The following is a 15,986-nucleotide window of genomic DNA, read 5'->3' on the forward strand; positions in this document are numbered from 1 at the left end:
GAGGAGAGAAAATGGTTAGCTCCAGGCTCACCCGCCTCCTCCGGTGTGACTGTGTATGGACCACCGCTCTTTGTGACCTTTCACCTCCGCTGGTGTTCGCTGTCTCGCTGGTCTCGTCCCATCAGAAATGCCCTCTTAAGTGGGCTAATCGGCTACCTTAGCTGGGTGCATGCAGGTGCTGCAGAGGACTCAGACTCCAGCTCTCTCACCGATCGATGGTCCCGCCTTGCTTCCTCCGATACGTCACTTCCGCTTGGTCTATTGCGTCACTTCCGGTCGCGGCTGTAAGGGTGTCAGCTCCCAGATCTCTCCTCTCTTCTCACAGGGTGGCTAGCACTCTATGCGTTTCGCCAGGTGTGTGGCTTCCTCAGGAGCCACACACCTGGCGAAACGCGTAGAGTGCTAGCCACCCTGTGAGAAGAGAGGAGAGATCTGGGAGCTGACACCCTTACAGCCGCGACCGGAAGTGACGCAATAGACCAAGCGGAAGAGACGTATCGGAGGAAGCAAGGCGGGACCATCGATCGGTGAGAGAGCTGGAGTCTGAGTCCTCTGCAGCACCTGCATGCACCCAGCTAAGGTAGCCGATTAGCCCACTTAAGAGGGCATTTCTGATGGGACGAGACCAGCGAGACAGCGAACACCAGCGGAGGTGAAAGGTCACAAAGAGCGGTGGTCCATACACAGTCACACCGGAGGAGGCGGGTGAGCCTGGAGCTAACCATTTTCTCTCCTCAATCACTATCAATGTGATACATGCCTTAACCAATTGTTTTTATTGTAAGTGTTTATTTTTACCCTATAAAGACGAGTTTTTTATTGTTATTGGTCTGCACTATGGTACTATTTCTTTTACATATACACTGTTGCTGAGCTGAGAGTTGGAGATCCCTACACCTGGTTAAGAAATCTTCCTAGCAGAGACCATTGTGTGTCAAAACCGCTCGTTTTTGACTTACATCTTGTAAGTAGGCAACACATAAGAGCCGAGACAACACAAATGTATACACCCCTTCAAAAAACTGTCTGCACTTAGATTGTTTTTTTGTTTTTTTGTTCTATTTCCCTTTATGCTCCCCCTGGATTGCAGTTGGAAAGTCAGAGATCTTGAACATCTCCCTCCCAGAGGAAGAATACAGATTCCTGCATTTTTAAGAAAAATATTGAGGGAAAGCTTCCCATATCAAATACCTAGGGGTCAACATCATCAAAAATTATGAAAACGTATATGAAAGGACCTCCCCCCCCCCCATATCAACAAAATCAAAAAAAGATCTGTTTGAGTGGATGTCACGGTAGACCAAGCTTATTAACACATTACCATCTGGATCCTTGATTGAATAAAGCATGAAATAAAATAAATTGTATTTATTCACATAAAGAACACACACAGCTTGAATTACAAAATTATCACGAATAACACTTGCTGAAATTAGGTCAAATTAAATCAAATGTCCACAGAACGAAATCCACAGAAACGACGTCTCCAGGCAGGAACGCGTTGAGTTTTGGACCATTCAGTGATCCGTAGAGGAAGAGAGAGGAGAGAGAACTAGGAGATCAACGTGCGTGTCGGCGTGCGTTCCAAATTCTGGAGTAGCAAGTGACGTCATCGGAGCCGTGGACGCAGAGAACATCCGCAGTGAGGTCGCGACGAACTGCAGGCTGTGTCCTTATGCGTATCCAATGCCTGATTGTTGCTGACACTATGTAAGCCTCCATTTGTCTCTTGTGTGTTGATAAAATTGTTATTGTCTGAACTATGGTTCTCTCCTTTTTGTCTTTGAGCTCGGGATCTTATGCATCACGTACCATCTGAGGGTCATCTGCCACTGTGTTGGATTTCGCTCCGATCTTCTGCTCCACGTGTGAGTAGAACATCTATAGATTGCTTGATTGACTTGTGTGATTTCATTTGTATTACTGTTTTGCACTATGTGATTTTTCTTTATTCTATGGCAACGTATCTGGCTCCCCTAATGTTTGGAACTATTGTCAGGCTATAAGGTCAATAATGACAAGTCAGAGATCTTGAACATCTCCCTTCCAGAGGAAGAAGTCAGATTCCTGCAATTTTTTAAAAATATAGATGGAAAGCTTCTGATATCAAATACCTAGGGGTCAACATCACCAAAAATTATGAAAACTTATATGAAAGCAACTACCTCCCCCCCCTTCCCCAATCGACAAAATCAAAAAAGATCTGTTTGAGTGGATGTCACGGTAGATCAAGCTTATTAACACATTACCATCTGGATCCTTGATTGAATAAAGCATGAAATAAAATAAATTGTATTTATTCACATAAAGAACACGCACAGCTTGAATTCCAAAATTATCACGAATAACACTTGCTGAAATAGGGTCAAATTAAATCAAATGTCCACAGAACGAAATCCACAGAAATTACGTCTCAAGGCAGGAATTCCCACACGTGGGGTTGCTGCACAAAAAGAGTCGTATAACAGTCCTTGGCTAGGGGCACTAGCGGCAACCCCTGTTTCTTCGCCAAAAGTAATATTTTGTTCCCCCCAATGAAGGATTAATTAGCCAATCCTTTGTCCTTGCGAATACTGGAAGCTGGATACAACTCTTTAGTGGCAATGAAATAGTCTCTGTACTGCCCGCTGTAGCTTAGATGAATCTACTTACAAGATGGAATTTAGATGAATCTTAATCTCGGATGACTCTTAGATGGAACTGCCTTTCTGACGGACTGCATAACTTTTTTAAACTTCCCCTGTCCCATCTGTTAACATGTGCAGCCAATCTCTGGCGTGGGAACCAATTTCTCCACCTATAGCCAGATTCTTCCAGTCACTCCAAAAACTCTAACAAAGCCTCAGTATCTCAACTGAGCATGTGCAACAAAAATGTCATCTTCCCTCCACTGGCCACTTGTCACTTAGCATACCTAGCCAAGCTTACTTCCCAGGACATCTGCTAAGCATTTCAAAGCCCAGTATTACACATCCTACGTGTCAACAAAAGTTTTAACACCTCTAGGACAAATGTCCCTTTGATCTAGTAGCCATAAGCCCCCCTGTGAACATATGGCTCGCACACCTCTATTTCTTTGAAGCTCAGAGGTTTCCTGCTAAGCATTTCAAAACCCAGGATTACACACCCTAAGTGTCATCTCCTGTTCTGAACTGAAGGAAGGCGAATTCCCTCCTGTCTATAATGTTAATTTCCTAACTCTTATAACTTTAAAATACCAAAATTATAGGGCACATTAATTTAAGCTACACGTAAAGAAAAAACCTGCACAGCTTAATTTAATGAACCATGGTGAGGTGCTAACTGGGTGGGGACGTAAGTGTACACAGAAGAAAAGGAACCCAGTCTTCAAGCACTCTGTCACCAATACATGTATAATTGTAAGGTTAAAACAACTTTATTGATTGACAATGAATAAAAAAAGGGAGTTAAAATTCAATTAAATAAAAGTCAACAGCACGTGACTGTATCATAAGTGACCCAACTATGGCTAGGTGGGTAGATGTACATATGGAGATCCCTAATAGATATTCGGGATCTAATGCTATGTTAATAGCTACCTAAAGATATAGGTGGAGGGGCCGTTGTGCACCCACTAGGAAAAGTATGTCTCAATGTTGATGTATCAGGGCGTATGTTGTAACGCACTGTATAGGTAAACTTCATATAGTGTGTACATTAACACACTCTAGCATGATATGCGGTAGTCAGACCTGTAGAGTGACTCCCTGTAATTATGTTGGTGTTTGGGCTAATCAAAAAAAAAAAAAAAAAAAAACCTCAAGGTATAGATACTGAGAGGTTAGGTGTGAGATTGTTAGGCATAAGTCAGGCACTAAACGTATTGGAGTAATTCTAAAGGCGGCATATACGTGTAACGCTTGTGCTGGTATAGACACATATACACTCCTGTCGGAGACTCGGAGACTGTATCCTCGTGATCTATCTATGGCAACTGTTGCAAACGGTTCTATAACCACAGGTAAGTGCGGTGTGTGTGGTTAATGCAGTCCCCCAGCACACGCAGATAATAAACCCTAGTTTAAAGGGGTGAGAGGGTGCGCAAGTGGGTGTAGCATTGCATAACCACCACAGCATTGCAAGGGTTAAAACACTCCTGCAGTACCCGTAGTCTGAGTGTTGACTCTCAAACAAAATTCATCCAGACAGTGAAGGAAGCTGGAATAAATCAACTCACGACTCAAATCACTAAGATACTGCTAGGGAGGCAGCCGAAAGACGCAGTATGTGTGCACTGAACTTGCCACTGCTCACAGATGATCAGCATATGTTGTCAGCGGGAGGAAAGTATATTGAGGCTAGGTCACGTAGACCCGTAGTTCACCCCACCCCCACTCAGTAGACAACGTGTATACACCATACTATAGGCAGACAGAGAACAGGTCTGACTTTTACCGCATTGTCCCCTATATCAGCGCTGATATGCTCGAGGGCAAGCCTTGCTGGTAAGTGGGCTGGTAAATGGCCACCTATCTCCTGCACACGCGGGAAGCTTTCATTTGAATATAGCCTTGTATGGATATTGCTCCACGCTATTGAAACAACAGCTACCCCCGGTGTTTATTGATTTTTGGATCGTGCAGGTATTATATCACTGCAGGATCCTCATGCCCCGAGGGGCCATTTACCAGCCCACTTACCAGCAAGGCTTGCCCTCGAGCATATCAGAGCTGATATAGGGGACAATGCGGTAAAAGTCAGACCTGTTCTCTGTCTGCCTATAGTATGGTGTATACACGTTGTCTACTGAGTGGGGGTGGGGTGAACTACGGGTCTACGTGACCTAGCCTCAATATACTTTCCTCCCGCTGACAACATATGCTGATCAGCTGTGAGCAGTGGCAAGTTCAGTGCACACACACGGCGTCTTTCGTCTGCCTCCCTAGCAGTATCTTAGTGATTTGAGTCGTGAGTTGATTTATTCCAGCTTCCTTCACTGTCTGGATGAATTTTGTTTGAGAGTCAACACTCAGACTACGGGTACTGCAGGAGTGTTTTAACCCTTGCAATGCTGTGGTGGTTATGCAATGCTACACCCACTTGCGCACCCTCTCACCCCTTTAAACTAGGGTTTATTATCTGCGTGTGCTGGGGGACTGCATTAACCACACACACCGCACTTACCTGTGGTTATAGAACCGTTTGCAACAGTTGCCATAGATAGATCACGAGGATACAGTCTCCGAGTCTCCGACAGGAGTGTATATGTGTCTATACCAGCACAAGCGTTACACGTATATGCCGCCTTTAGAATTACTCCAATACGTTTAGTGCCTGACTTATGCCTAACAATCTCACACCTAACCTCTCAGTATCTATACCTTGAGGTTTTTTTTTTTTTTTTTTTTGATTAGCCCAAACACCAACATAATTACAGGGAGTCACTCTACAGGTCTGACTACCGCATATCATGCTAGAGTGTGTTAATGTACACACTATATGAAGTTTACCTATACAGTGCGTTACAACATACGCCCTGATACATCAACATTGAGACATACTTTTCCTAGTGGGTGCACAACGGCCCCTCCACCTATATCTTTAGGTAGCTATTAACATAGCATTAGATCCCGAATATCTATTAGGGATCTCCATATGTACATCTACCCACCTAGCCATAGTTGGGTCACTTATGATACAGTCACGTGCTGTTGACTTACTATTTAATTGAATTTTAACTCCCTTTTTTTTATTCATTGTCAATCAATAAAGTTTTTTTAACCTTACAATTATACATGTATTGGTGACAGAGTGCTTGAAGACTGGGTTCCTTTTTTTCTGTGTATACATTAATTTAATACTGGGGGTGAACATAATGCTCAAAAACATAACCCCTTTATGTGTTCGTACCTCTGTAATGCCCACACCAAATATCATTTTTCTAGGATGCTCCTAGCTAAAGTTAGCTATCGGCTTTCATGTGGTTTTAATCTTTTATTTTAATAAAACAAACCTGCTCAGACTTATACCTGACTGGAGTGTGGGGATAAACATTAATCCCTTATGTGCCATGTACTGTAGGTTGGAGGGTATTTTTCACACAGTCACAGTAATGCATACACAATGCCCGGCCCCAAGAGCTGACATTCTACATTTTAACTTAAAACCCCCTATACCTCTCTTCACCTTATCCCTGGTAAGATATGTACTGAACCCCACACTGGGGTCAGGGGTTTGGGCATATTCTGAGAACCTTTAATGCAATTCACTTCCCCGCCCGGTTTTACTGTCCTGGTCTGTGCTGAAGCAGGGGGATTTGGCGGTGAGCTGCAAACTGCGTTCTAGGGAGGATTTTGTCCGGTGATCTGTGTTACTCATGTCCTCAGGAATCTGGGGGGATTCCTGAGTACATGTTTTGGGGTACCCCGCAACAATGGCCCCCTTCTACCCAAACACACCCTGACAAAATGTTACCGTAAAATCACCCCTGAAACTCACGCCCTGCACATCCCCGCTGGCTGGCACCCCTGAAACTCACGCCCTGCACAACCCCGCTGGCTGGCACTCCTGGAACAGTAAAACCACATACATCTTTATTACACATGCAGTTATATACCACAATTGGGTTGAAAAGCTGACACTCACAATTCCCCAATATAGTTCAGGTGGCACATTTCTCACATCGTATCATATATTTTCAGGACTGCAGCCAGCTCTGGACTGCAGAACTGACACTTCACAGTCACCTTTTATGACTCAGGGGTCCCCCAACTGGGCATAATGCTTTAATTGGTGGCCTGGGGACCCCTTCACCATCACAGTGGAACAAACATCCTGGATAGGGAGAATAATCTCAATAAAGATGAATGTTCTACCCAGACTACTCTACCTCTTCCAGACACTTCCAATCCATGCCCCAAAAACAGAACTAAAAGACCTACTGTACTGAACAGGATATTCAAATATATTTGGCAAATATAAGAGAGCTAGAATGGCTAGGTCAGTACTACTGGCCTCTAAAGACAGAGGAGGAATAGGTGTCCCAGATTTAACACGCTATTACCGGGCCGCCCAGCTTAGATAGGTAGTAGTATGGAATGTTAAACTGAATCAAGTCTACTGGGTAGATATAGAGGCCAAATATTCAAGGAACTGCCTCCTCCCACTCTCAGTCTGGTCCGAGGAGAAAAAGGGGCCTTCCAAGATCCAGCTAATACTAGGACCAATGAAACTGACTCTAAATCTGTGGGACAAAACCAAAAGAATATTTAAATTTACAACTGGTATATCTCAACTCACCCCGATATTTGACAACCCAGATTTCCCTCCGGGATGCGATACGAAGTGTTTTGACATATTCAAAAATAACAACCTAACAAAGATTGGAGACTTTCTCCACAAAGGTAAATTGTTGACTTACCAGGAACTCTCTGCTAAAATTACTTCCCCATTCAAGTACCTCCAAATCAGACATTTCTTATACAAACTATCAAGCAAACTTAACTTTTCTGAGATGTCTGATTTCTAGCAACTGTGCAAAAAAAAATACCTACCAGAAGGGTTTAATAACTAAAATATATGCAGGGATCGAAGCAGCCGGAAACACCCCAGACCAAAAATATATGTCTAAATCAGGCCTGCACAACACGCAGCCCGCGGGCCACCCTCATTGTGCGGCCCGCAGCGGCTTTCCCCGTCCTCCTCCATCCCGAGCCTCCTCTCCTGGCCGTGAGCGCTATTCCCCTCCCCCTCCTCTCCCGGCACGATTCCCCCCTCATCCCCGGCCGCGAGCCGCCCCTCCTCAGCCGCGAGCCGTGAGTCCCTCCTCCCGCCCGGGAGCCACGATCCCCCTCCTCTCCTGCCCGAGAGCCGCGATCCCCCTCCTCTCATGCCCGAGAGCCGCGATCCCCCTCTCCCACCCAGGTGCCGCGAGCCCCCTCCTCTCCTGCCCGGGAGCCGCGAGCCTGCTCTCCCCCTCCTCGAGCCTGCTCTCAGGACTGCACGAGTGTGCTAGTCCTGCCTGCTCCGTGAGGTGCCGGTGGGGGGAGGTGAGGTGCAAGAGGGGGGGGGGGGGTGATGTGCAAGGGGGAGGGGGGTGAGGTGCAAAGGGAGGGGGTGAGGTGCAAGGGAGGGGGTGAGGTGCAAGGGGGGTGAGGTGCAAGGGGGGGAGGTGAGATGCAAGGAGGGGAGGTGAGATGCAAGGAGGGGAGGTGAGGTGCAAGTTGGGAGGGGAGGTGAGGTGCAGGGGGGGTGAGGTGCAGGGGAGTGATGTGAGGTGCAGGGGGGGTGAGGTGCAAGGGGGGGGGTGAGGTGCAAGGGGGGGAGGTGAGGTGCAAGGGGGGGAGGGGAGGTGAGGTGCAAGGGGGGAGGTGAGGTGCAGGGGAGTGATGTGAGTTGCAGGGGGGGTGAGTTGCAGGGGGCGTGAGGTGCAAGGGGGAGAGTGAGGTGCAAAGGGGGGAGTGAGGTGCCAGGGGGGGGGGTGAGGTGCAAGGGGGGGTGGGGAGGTGAGGTGCAGGGGAGTGATGTGAGGTGCAGGGGGGAGGTGTAGTGGGGTGAGGTGCAGGGGGGTGATGTGAGGTGCAGTGATGTGATGTGAGATGCAGGGGGAGAGTGAGGTGAGGTGCAGGGGGGTGGGATGTGTGTGGTCTGCAAGGGGGTATTGTGTGTTATGTGGAGGGGGAGTATTGTGTATGGGTGAGGGGGAGAGATGTGGGTGTGAGATAGAGGGTGAGTCTCGCACAGGTTGATGATGAGGAGTGCAGGGGGAAATATGAGGATGAGGGGTGCTGGGGGAGATACATGAAGATGATGAGTGCTGGGGGAGATATGAGGATGATGAGGGGTGCTGGGGGAGATATGAGGCTGGGGGAGATATGAGGATGATGGGATGCTGGGGCAGATATGAGGATGATGAGGGGTGCTGGGAGAGATTGATGAGGGGTGCTGGAGGAGATATGAGGATGATGATGATGATAGGTGCTGGGAGAGATATGATGATGATGATTTTACCTGTGCGGCCCAAATCTGTTTTCCTTGGAGCAGTTCGGCCCTTTTCGCTTTACAAGTTGTGCAGGCCTGCACAACTTGTAACCTAGGAGTTGAAATTGATAAGGAGGGTTGGGGCGGTATCTGGGAGAACGCGTCCAAAACATCTATATGTACTATAACCAATGAGAACATTTATAAAATTTTATATCAGTGGTACCTTACACCAAAAAGGCTCAAACAGATATACCCTGAATCCTCTGATCAGTGCTGGAGGGGATTTGGATCAGTGGGGGATATGGTCCATATTTGGTGAAATTGTCCAATTACACAAAAATTCTGGATAACTATCCAAGAAATTATAGATACTATAACTGGGGTCGAAATTCCTTTAAATCCCCTAATCTACCTATTGGCAAAACCAACAGAAGACGTGACCCACCCAACGAGACAGCTAATCACTCATATTATGACAGCTGCCAGGTGCTCTGAGGTACCTCCTGCGCCTACCCATCCTCCTGGTTCCACCATTCTTGTACTAGCCGCTACTGGACATTTTTAATATGATGTGTAAGTTTTTACATTTTATTATACCAATTGTCTAATACATTACCTTAACCCTTGGTGCGCTTCTGTGTTTCTTTCAATATGCTCTGGGGTAGGTGCCTGGAAGAGCCCTCTCCTGCCTCCAGACTAACGGTTGAAAGGAGGATCGATGAGATACTGTTGATGGAAAGGCTGACAGCTTTTCTCAAACATCCACTGAGAGATTCTATAAAACTTGGGAACCCTGGATTGACGACTGAACAATAATAGGAGATTAATGATCGATGATAAGTGCGTATCAACTAAAGCAGCGGTGCGCAAACTGTGGGGCGCGACCACCAGGGGGGGCGCGGGGTTTACAGAGGCCCCGTGCGCTTCCCGAAGGCACTTAAATTAAGTGCCGGGGGAGCTGCAAGGCCTCTGTAAACCTAACTTACCGTGGCTCCGGCGGCTTCCTCCCTGCGTCGCCATGGCAACGCGGCGTAAAAATGACGCTGCGAGGTCATGTGACGTCACGTTGCAATGGCAACGTGACGTCATTATGCCGGAGCGCGGGTAAGTTGGGGTTGGGGGGGGGGGCGCGGGAGTGAGTGGACAGCCGGCAGGGGGGCGCAGGGAAAAAAGTTTGCGCCCCCCTGAACTAAAGGATAAAATTTGCTTTGGAGAAGGAATGGCAACGTGTCCCACCCCCCCACCCCCCTCCCAATCCCCTCTTTCTTTTCTATCTCATTTTTCCTTTTTCTATCTCTTCTATGTTCTCTCTCGTATAGTTATGTGTACTTTTGTTCTTTTTTTATTGTTTGTATTGCTGGACACTACACAGTAAACAGTGTTCGGGTGTTGCTCTGAACAAAATTACTATCTAATATAAGTGGACTGTACTGACTATTTACTTGTCTGTTGTTTGCAATTGATGATGTTATCACTACTATGGGTTGTACTAAAGACTCGATCCCCACTGCTTTTATTAGTGGTGGTGCATATATCATTGCGATAATCATTTTTGCTAAACATTTTTCTGATTCGTTTTTGTTATTGTAATTCTGAAAAAAACAATAAAACTATTTGAAATAAAAAAAACAGACGAGGGTCAAGAATAGGTCACACCTGACAGAATTAACATAGTATCAGCAAAATACAATGTGTGGGAAAGAACCTGAGAAAGGCAGTATTTGACTGCCGAAACGTTGGACTTTATGGCATATTAAACCTCGTTTTGAGTAAGACCGTGTGCCTGCTTCTTCTTTGTACTGGGAAAGAACCTGGGAAAGCAAAATCTTATTGATACAATTCAGTTTCAAGTTCCAGAAGACCATTAGTTTCAAACTGCCCATAAAATCAGTTATGGGCAAAAATAACTTAAAATATTTTAACCTATTGAGTGCTGAATATATATATATATATATATAAAATTATTTTGCTATCCTATTTAAAGCTGCAGTTCCGTCAATATCCTGCATGTGTGTTTTTTTTTAATAAATCAGTTCTGTAGTAAGAAAAAATACTTTTAGCGTTTTCTGTTTTTAAAAAAGCAACTTTGAAAGACCAATTTTCTTGTATTCTATATCTGGCAGTGACGTCATTACGTCAAGGGGGCGGGACTAACGCTCGTGATCGGAGCGTGTCCTGCACCCAAACTAACTCCCATACAGAGAGTTAGCATGAAAGACTAAGGGCCTCATGCTGTAAGCGTCGATTATGTGAAATCGGCAATCTTACCGATTAGTCATGTTATTGCCGTTTTTTCCTCTCCGTATGCAGTAAGTGCCGAATACATTCAAAATCAACCCGAAAATAAATCCGCCCACTCTCACGATGATTAGCCGATCACACACAGGTGTATCGGCGTGTGTGGCGGGGTGCTGTTAGGTTGCCCAATCACAAATCTTGCTGAATCAGGCGAAACAAGCATGTTTTGGATTGCGCGCCATATTTAAAGGCAACGTGTACTGCTATTCATTCTCTGTGTTGTTGGGAGTGAGAGAGAGAGAGACGCACAGAGCTGGCTGTTTGAACATTTGCATATTGACTGAGAGACTTGTTGTGTATTGGGTGAGCTTTGTCCATTGTTGTTTTGTTTACATCTTTGTCTTGTTTTATATGTGGAAGTGTTTCGTGTGATTGCCTGTACATTTCTTGTCTGTTTTTTGTGAGTGCTGGAAGTATGCCCGCAAAGCGTGGGAAGAGTGATGCTGGTGGGAGTGGGAGTGCTACTCGTGCGAGTACGCGTCAGAGTGAACGTACTGTTCAGGGGAGTGATGTTGCTGAGAGTGAGAGTGGTGTTGCAGGGAGTGGGAGTGCTGGTGCTGCGAGTGGTGTTGCTGGGAGTGGGAGTGCTGTTGCTGGGAGTGGGAGTGCTGTTGCTGGGAGTGGGAGTGCTGGTGCTGGGAGTGCTGGTGCTAGGAGTGTGAGTGCTGGTGCTAGGAGTGTGAGTGCTGGTGCTAGGAGTGGGAGTGCTGGTGCTAGGAGTGGGAGTGCTGGTGCTGGGAGTGCTGCTGGTGGCGCAGTTGCTGATGGGGTGGATGGTGGTGGCGTGCTTGCTGGTGGGCAGCTTTTGGAGGCTCTTCCATTGGAAGAAGGAGAGTCCAGTCAGCACCAGCCAAGCTCTGACCCTAAACCTGCTCGGAAGAAACGTGTGGAGAAGCCACGTAATCCTCGCTTCAATGACCAGGAAAATACAGCTCTTGTCACTGGCATTCTGGAGCACTATGACAGTATATATGGACATTTACTAGGTAAGTGTACATTTACATTTATTATTCAAATACATGTGATCCTAGGTCATCTGAGTTTTGTTCATATGCAAATATGGCTTCACAATATCTTTCTATGTTAATTAGTCTGGAAACACAGCTTTTTAGCATGCCTTACAAGGACAACTAAACACAGGCGGTCAATTTGCCATAACTGCATACAATATGAATGCAACCTTGCTTACATGTATAGGTTTAGTAGTGAATGCTCATGTGCTTCACATATTACACATAAAACAGCATGTTTGCTATCTCTTGGAACAGCTAGCAGTGTAGGAAACTGGTGCTTATATTATTATTCATTTACCTCATATATTTGATATGTTTTTCAAGGGCGGACAAGTTCAGCAAGCAGAAAAGAAATGTGGGACACAATAGTCATTGGTGTCAATGCGTGTGGGAATCATGTGAGGGACAAGCGGAATTGTCACAAGAGATTTGATGATATTAGGTCCAAATTGAAAAAGAAAATACAACACCAACGCGTGCATGCTACTGGCACTGGAGGTGGGCCCACACCACAACGTCTCATATTAAGTCCATTGGAGGAGCTGCTTCGGGCAAAATTACTTCCCGTCGTCGTGGAAGGCTTACCTGGTGACCGTGATATAGGAATTTACCCCTCACAATTTCCACCAGGTGAGAAATATTACTGTACTAGGCGTGTCGTTGCTTACAGTTATTTTGCATAGTTACACTGCTTTTTATACTGTCTTCACAATATAAGCATACCTGCATCTATATATGTATATGTCTGATTCTGTATACATATATATCTCAAAATAGACATATATGTTGTAGTCCTACTAAAAGCAGTAACTAATATAGCACGTGCCATTGCGTGCTCATTTACATGTGAATTCCCAAAATGCATTGCTGCAGTGGAAGCAATTGATTGTGGGCGAAGATGGGGAACAACAGGGTAGTACACATGTGTAACACATGTTAATCAGAAATTATTACTAGCTACAGGTACAGAACAGAAATATGTAGAATATTATTGTGTATTTTATTTATTTTACTCCGACAAACATGACATTACTGCCTATTTTAAGCATGCATCAAATATATTGCATGCAACGGCCTACAAACATCACTTGCACTAACACATCTATAGTTGTTAATGAAAAGGTCCATTTTTGATTTAAGTCATATACAGACAGCATAATGAGGCACACGTATCATATTTTATGTCATTGTTTTCATAACTTAAAAACTGCACACGACTATTTAGCTCATCTACCATTGTGTTAAAGCAGCTGCAATTAATATCTCATCACAGCATACACTTCAACAGAGGGGGTGGGGTTCAGCACACACACTAATTACAGCCTCATTTTAGGGGCAACTTAGTTCACACCATTTTCACCTGTTTCAAGTAATTTAAAGGTGTGGCTGATTAGGCTTTTTGGGGAAGGGAAAACCATTCTTACAACCTCACTAGCACAACTGAAGTTAATCACACTCATTTGAAAGCTTCACTTTAGCTACTAAATGCCCCAACAACTCATTACTTATCAAACCGTACGTCACACATTAGTTCACTCATATCTATAGTTGAACTACTATCAACGACACATTATCACACACTGCATGTGTTGTCTTGTTTAGTCACAGCCACATTCAGGTGTGCCACATCTTATATTAATGTACCACACATATCCTCTACCAAAAACAACACTTTTTGCAATATGACCACCTTCATGATAACCATTGTGAATGGTCATCTCATGATAGTTATGTACATTATGATACTGATATCACTACACAACATATGATTTTTATGTACAAATTTAATGTATTTTTCCTCACGCATTACTGCAGAACCATAGTATGTTGTATGTTAGGGAACTCAAAACTTCTAAGTACACAGGCATGTACATTGTTATTACAACTATTTATGTTCACTTTCACACACACATTTTGGGTTAAGGAAATGATGCTGTTAGATACTCATAAATACAGAACATACAATAACTGTTTGTTCAATATTTACACATGTAAATGTAAAACTTATGTTATTGTTATATATAGTTGCCCCTGAAGGACATGTGTCACCTGAGACTGAACAAGTGTCTTCACCTGGGTCAGCCAGCTCAACACACCTAGAAGGTGAGTGTATCAGTTGGTGGCCATATAATATGTGCTCTTCTATATGTTATGTTGTCATGTTCATTATTTGTTTTGCACATCTTCTTTAAATAGGATTACTTAGTGTCAGTGAAAATGAAGTGTAAGGCAACTTGTATTATGTTAGTGATGTTAACTATCATGTAGGAGTTGTGAGTTTACAGCAAGTTTTCATTCACTCATATTTCATACTGAGTCCAAACATTATTCTTAAGTCAAGGTAGTTTTTAATGTGAGGTTATAAAACGTATGGAAACATGTTAGTTGTTACTTATGACACAGTACAATTACATAGTAACACAGCAGAGATTAACATGACATTTAATAATTTGTACATTTATTTGTAGAACATGATGAAGAGGATTTTGATGATGATGATGATGATGATGATGATGCCGCCGCCGCCGCCATAGACACACAAATACAAGCAAGTGACCATGAAGAGGTTCCAATTGAAACTGTTTTACCGCCAAAACGTCCAGCAAATACCACATATGATGCAATTGTAGCTTCTGAGGGAAAAATTGTGGAAGCAGAAAATCGTCGCCATTCTGACCTGATGACAGTGCTGGAAAGGATGATTGCACTGCAGGAAGAAACAGTTTCACAATTGGCACATCTCCACAGAGTCTTCATTGAAGTGCCTAAACAGTTGCAAAAAATCAACACCTCATTCGAAGCATTAGTTGTTCAGCAAACACAAGCTAATTACTGGAGAATGACTAATGTACCACGATTCAACACCTCACAGGCAGGATCTGTTCATGCAGGTCAGTTTTCACCACATTCATCTGATATTCATTCACCAGGCCCAAATGTTACCGGTCAAGTAGCAGACATTGCTGTGCAGTTTCCTGATGACATCCTACCGCTGCCATCTGTACAAATTCAGCAGCAGACACCTACAAAGGAGGCGACAAAAACAAAACAAGACACACATGAAACAGACCAACCATCACTTGTGCAGTGTCTACCAACTTGCTCACATGTGTCAGTGGGCACAAGCCCTGTCCGTGAACAGTCACTACCCAAAAGCCCTGTAGGTGAATCACTGCCCAAAAGCCCTGTAGGTGAATCACTGCCCAAAAGCCCTGTACGTGAATCACTGCCCAAAAGCCCTGTAGGTGAATCACTGCCCAAAAGCCCTGTAGGTGAATCACTGCCCAAAAGCCCTGTAGGTGAATCACTGGCCACAAGCCCCGTAGGTGAACAGTCACTGCCCAAAAGCCCTGTAGGTGAGTCACTGCCCACAAGCCCTGCCCGTGAAGTGCCAGAGGCCACTCAAAGTGGCTCTGCTGTGCCTAAAGTTGGTGGCAAAAGAAAAAGGAAAATTCAAGAGACAACAAGCAGGCCTGTTACTCGCTCGCAAAAGGAACAAAAAAAATAAATGTTATAATTCAGAAAATATGTCTTTGGCCTTGTTTTGTTGACTTCACATTATCTAATTACTATTGTATGTATGCTGAAGACTGTGTTGTTTCCAAACTTTCAAGTATGTTCTTGTACACGTGAAGTTTTGGAAATGTTAACACTCAATTAATGAATAGTGTTATAAATATTTATGTATTAATCGTCTGTTCAGTAATGGTCCACCTGGAACCAGTTGCAAAG

General features: G+C 44.6%; 1 protein-coding gene across 1 annotated transcript; it reads left to right on the plus strand.

The window, feature by feature from the left end:
• The first annotated feature begins 14,260 nt into the window (after nt 1-14,260).
• Nucleotides 14,261-15,762, plus strand: LOC142488300 (uncharacterized). Its single transcript, XM_075588673.1, has 2 exons — nt 14,261-14,357; nt 14,723-15,762. Exons 1-2 carry the CDS (start codon nt 14,261-14,263, stop codon nt 15,760-15,762), a joined length of 1,137 nt encoding a protein of 378 aa, XP_075444788.1.
• Nucleotides 15,763-15,986: the final 224 nt, after the last annotated feature.

Source organism: Ascaphus truei, chromosome 2 (genome assembly GCF_040206685.1).
Source record: "Ascaphus truei isolate aAscTru1 chromosome 2, aAscTru1.hap1, whole genome shotgun sequence".
Lineage (NCBI taxonomy): Eukaryota > Metazoa > Chordata > Amphibia > Anura > Ascaphidae > Ascaphus > Ascaphus truei.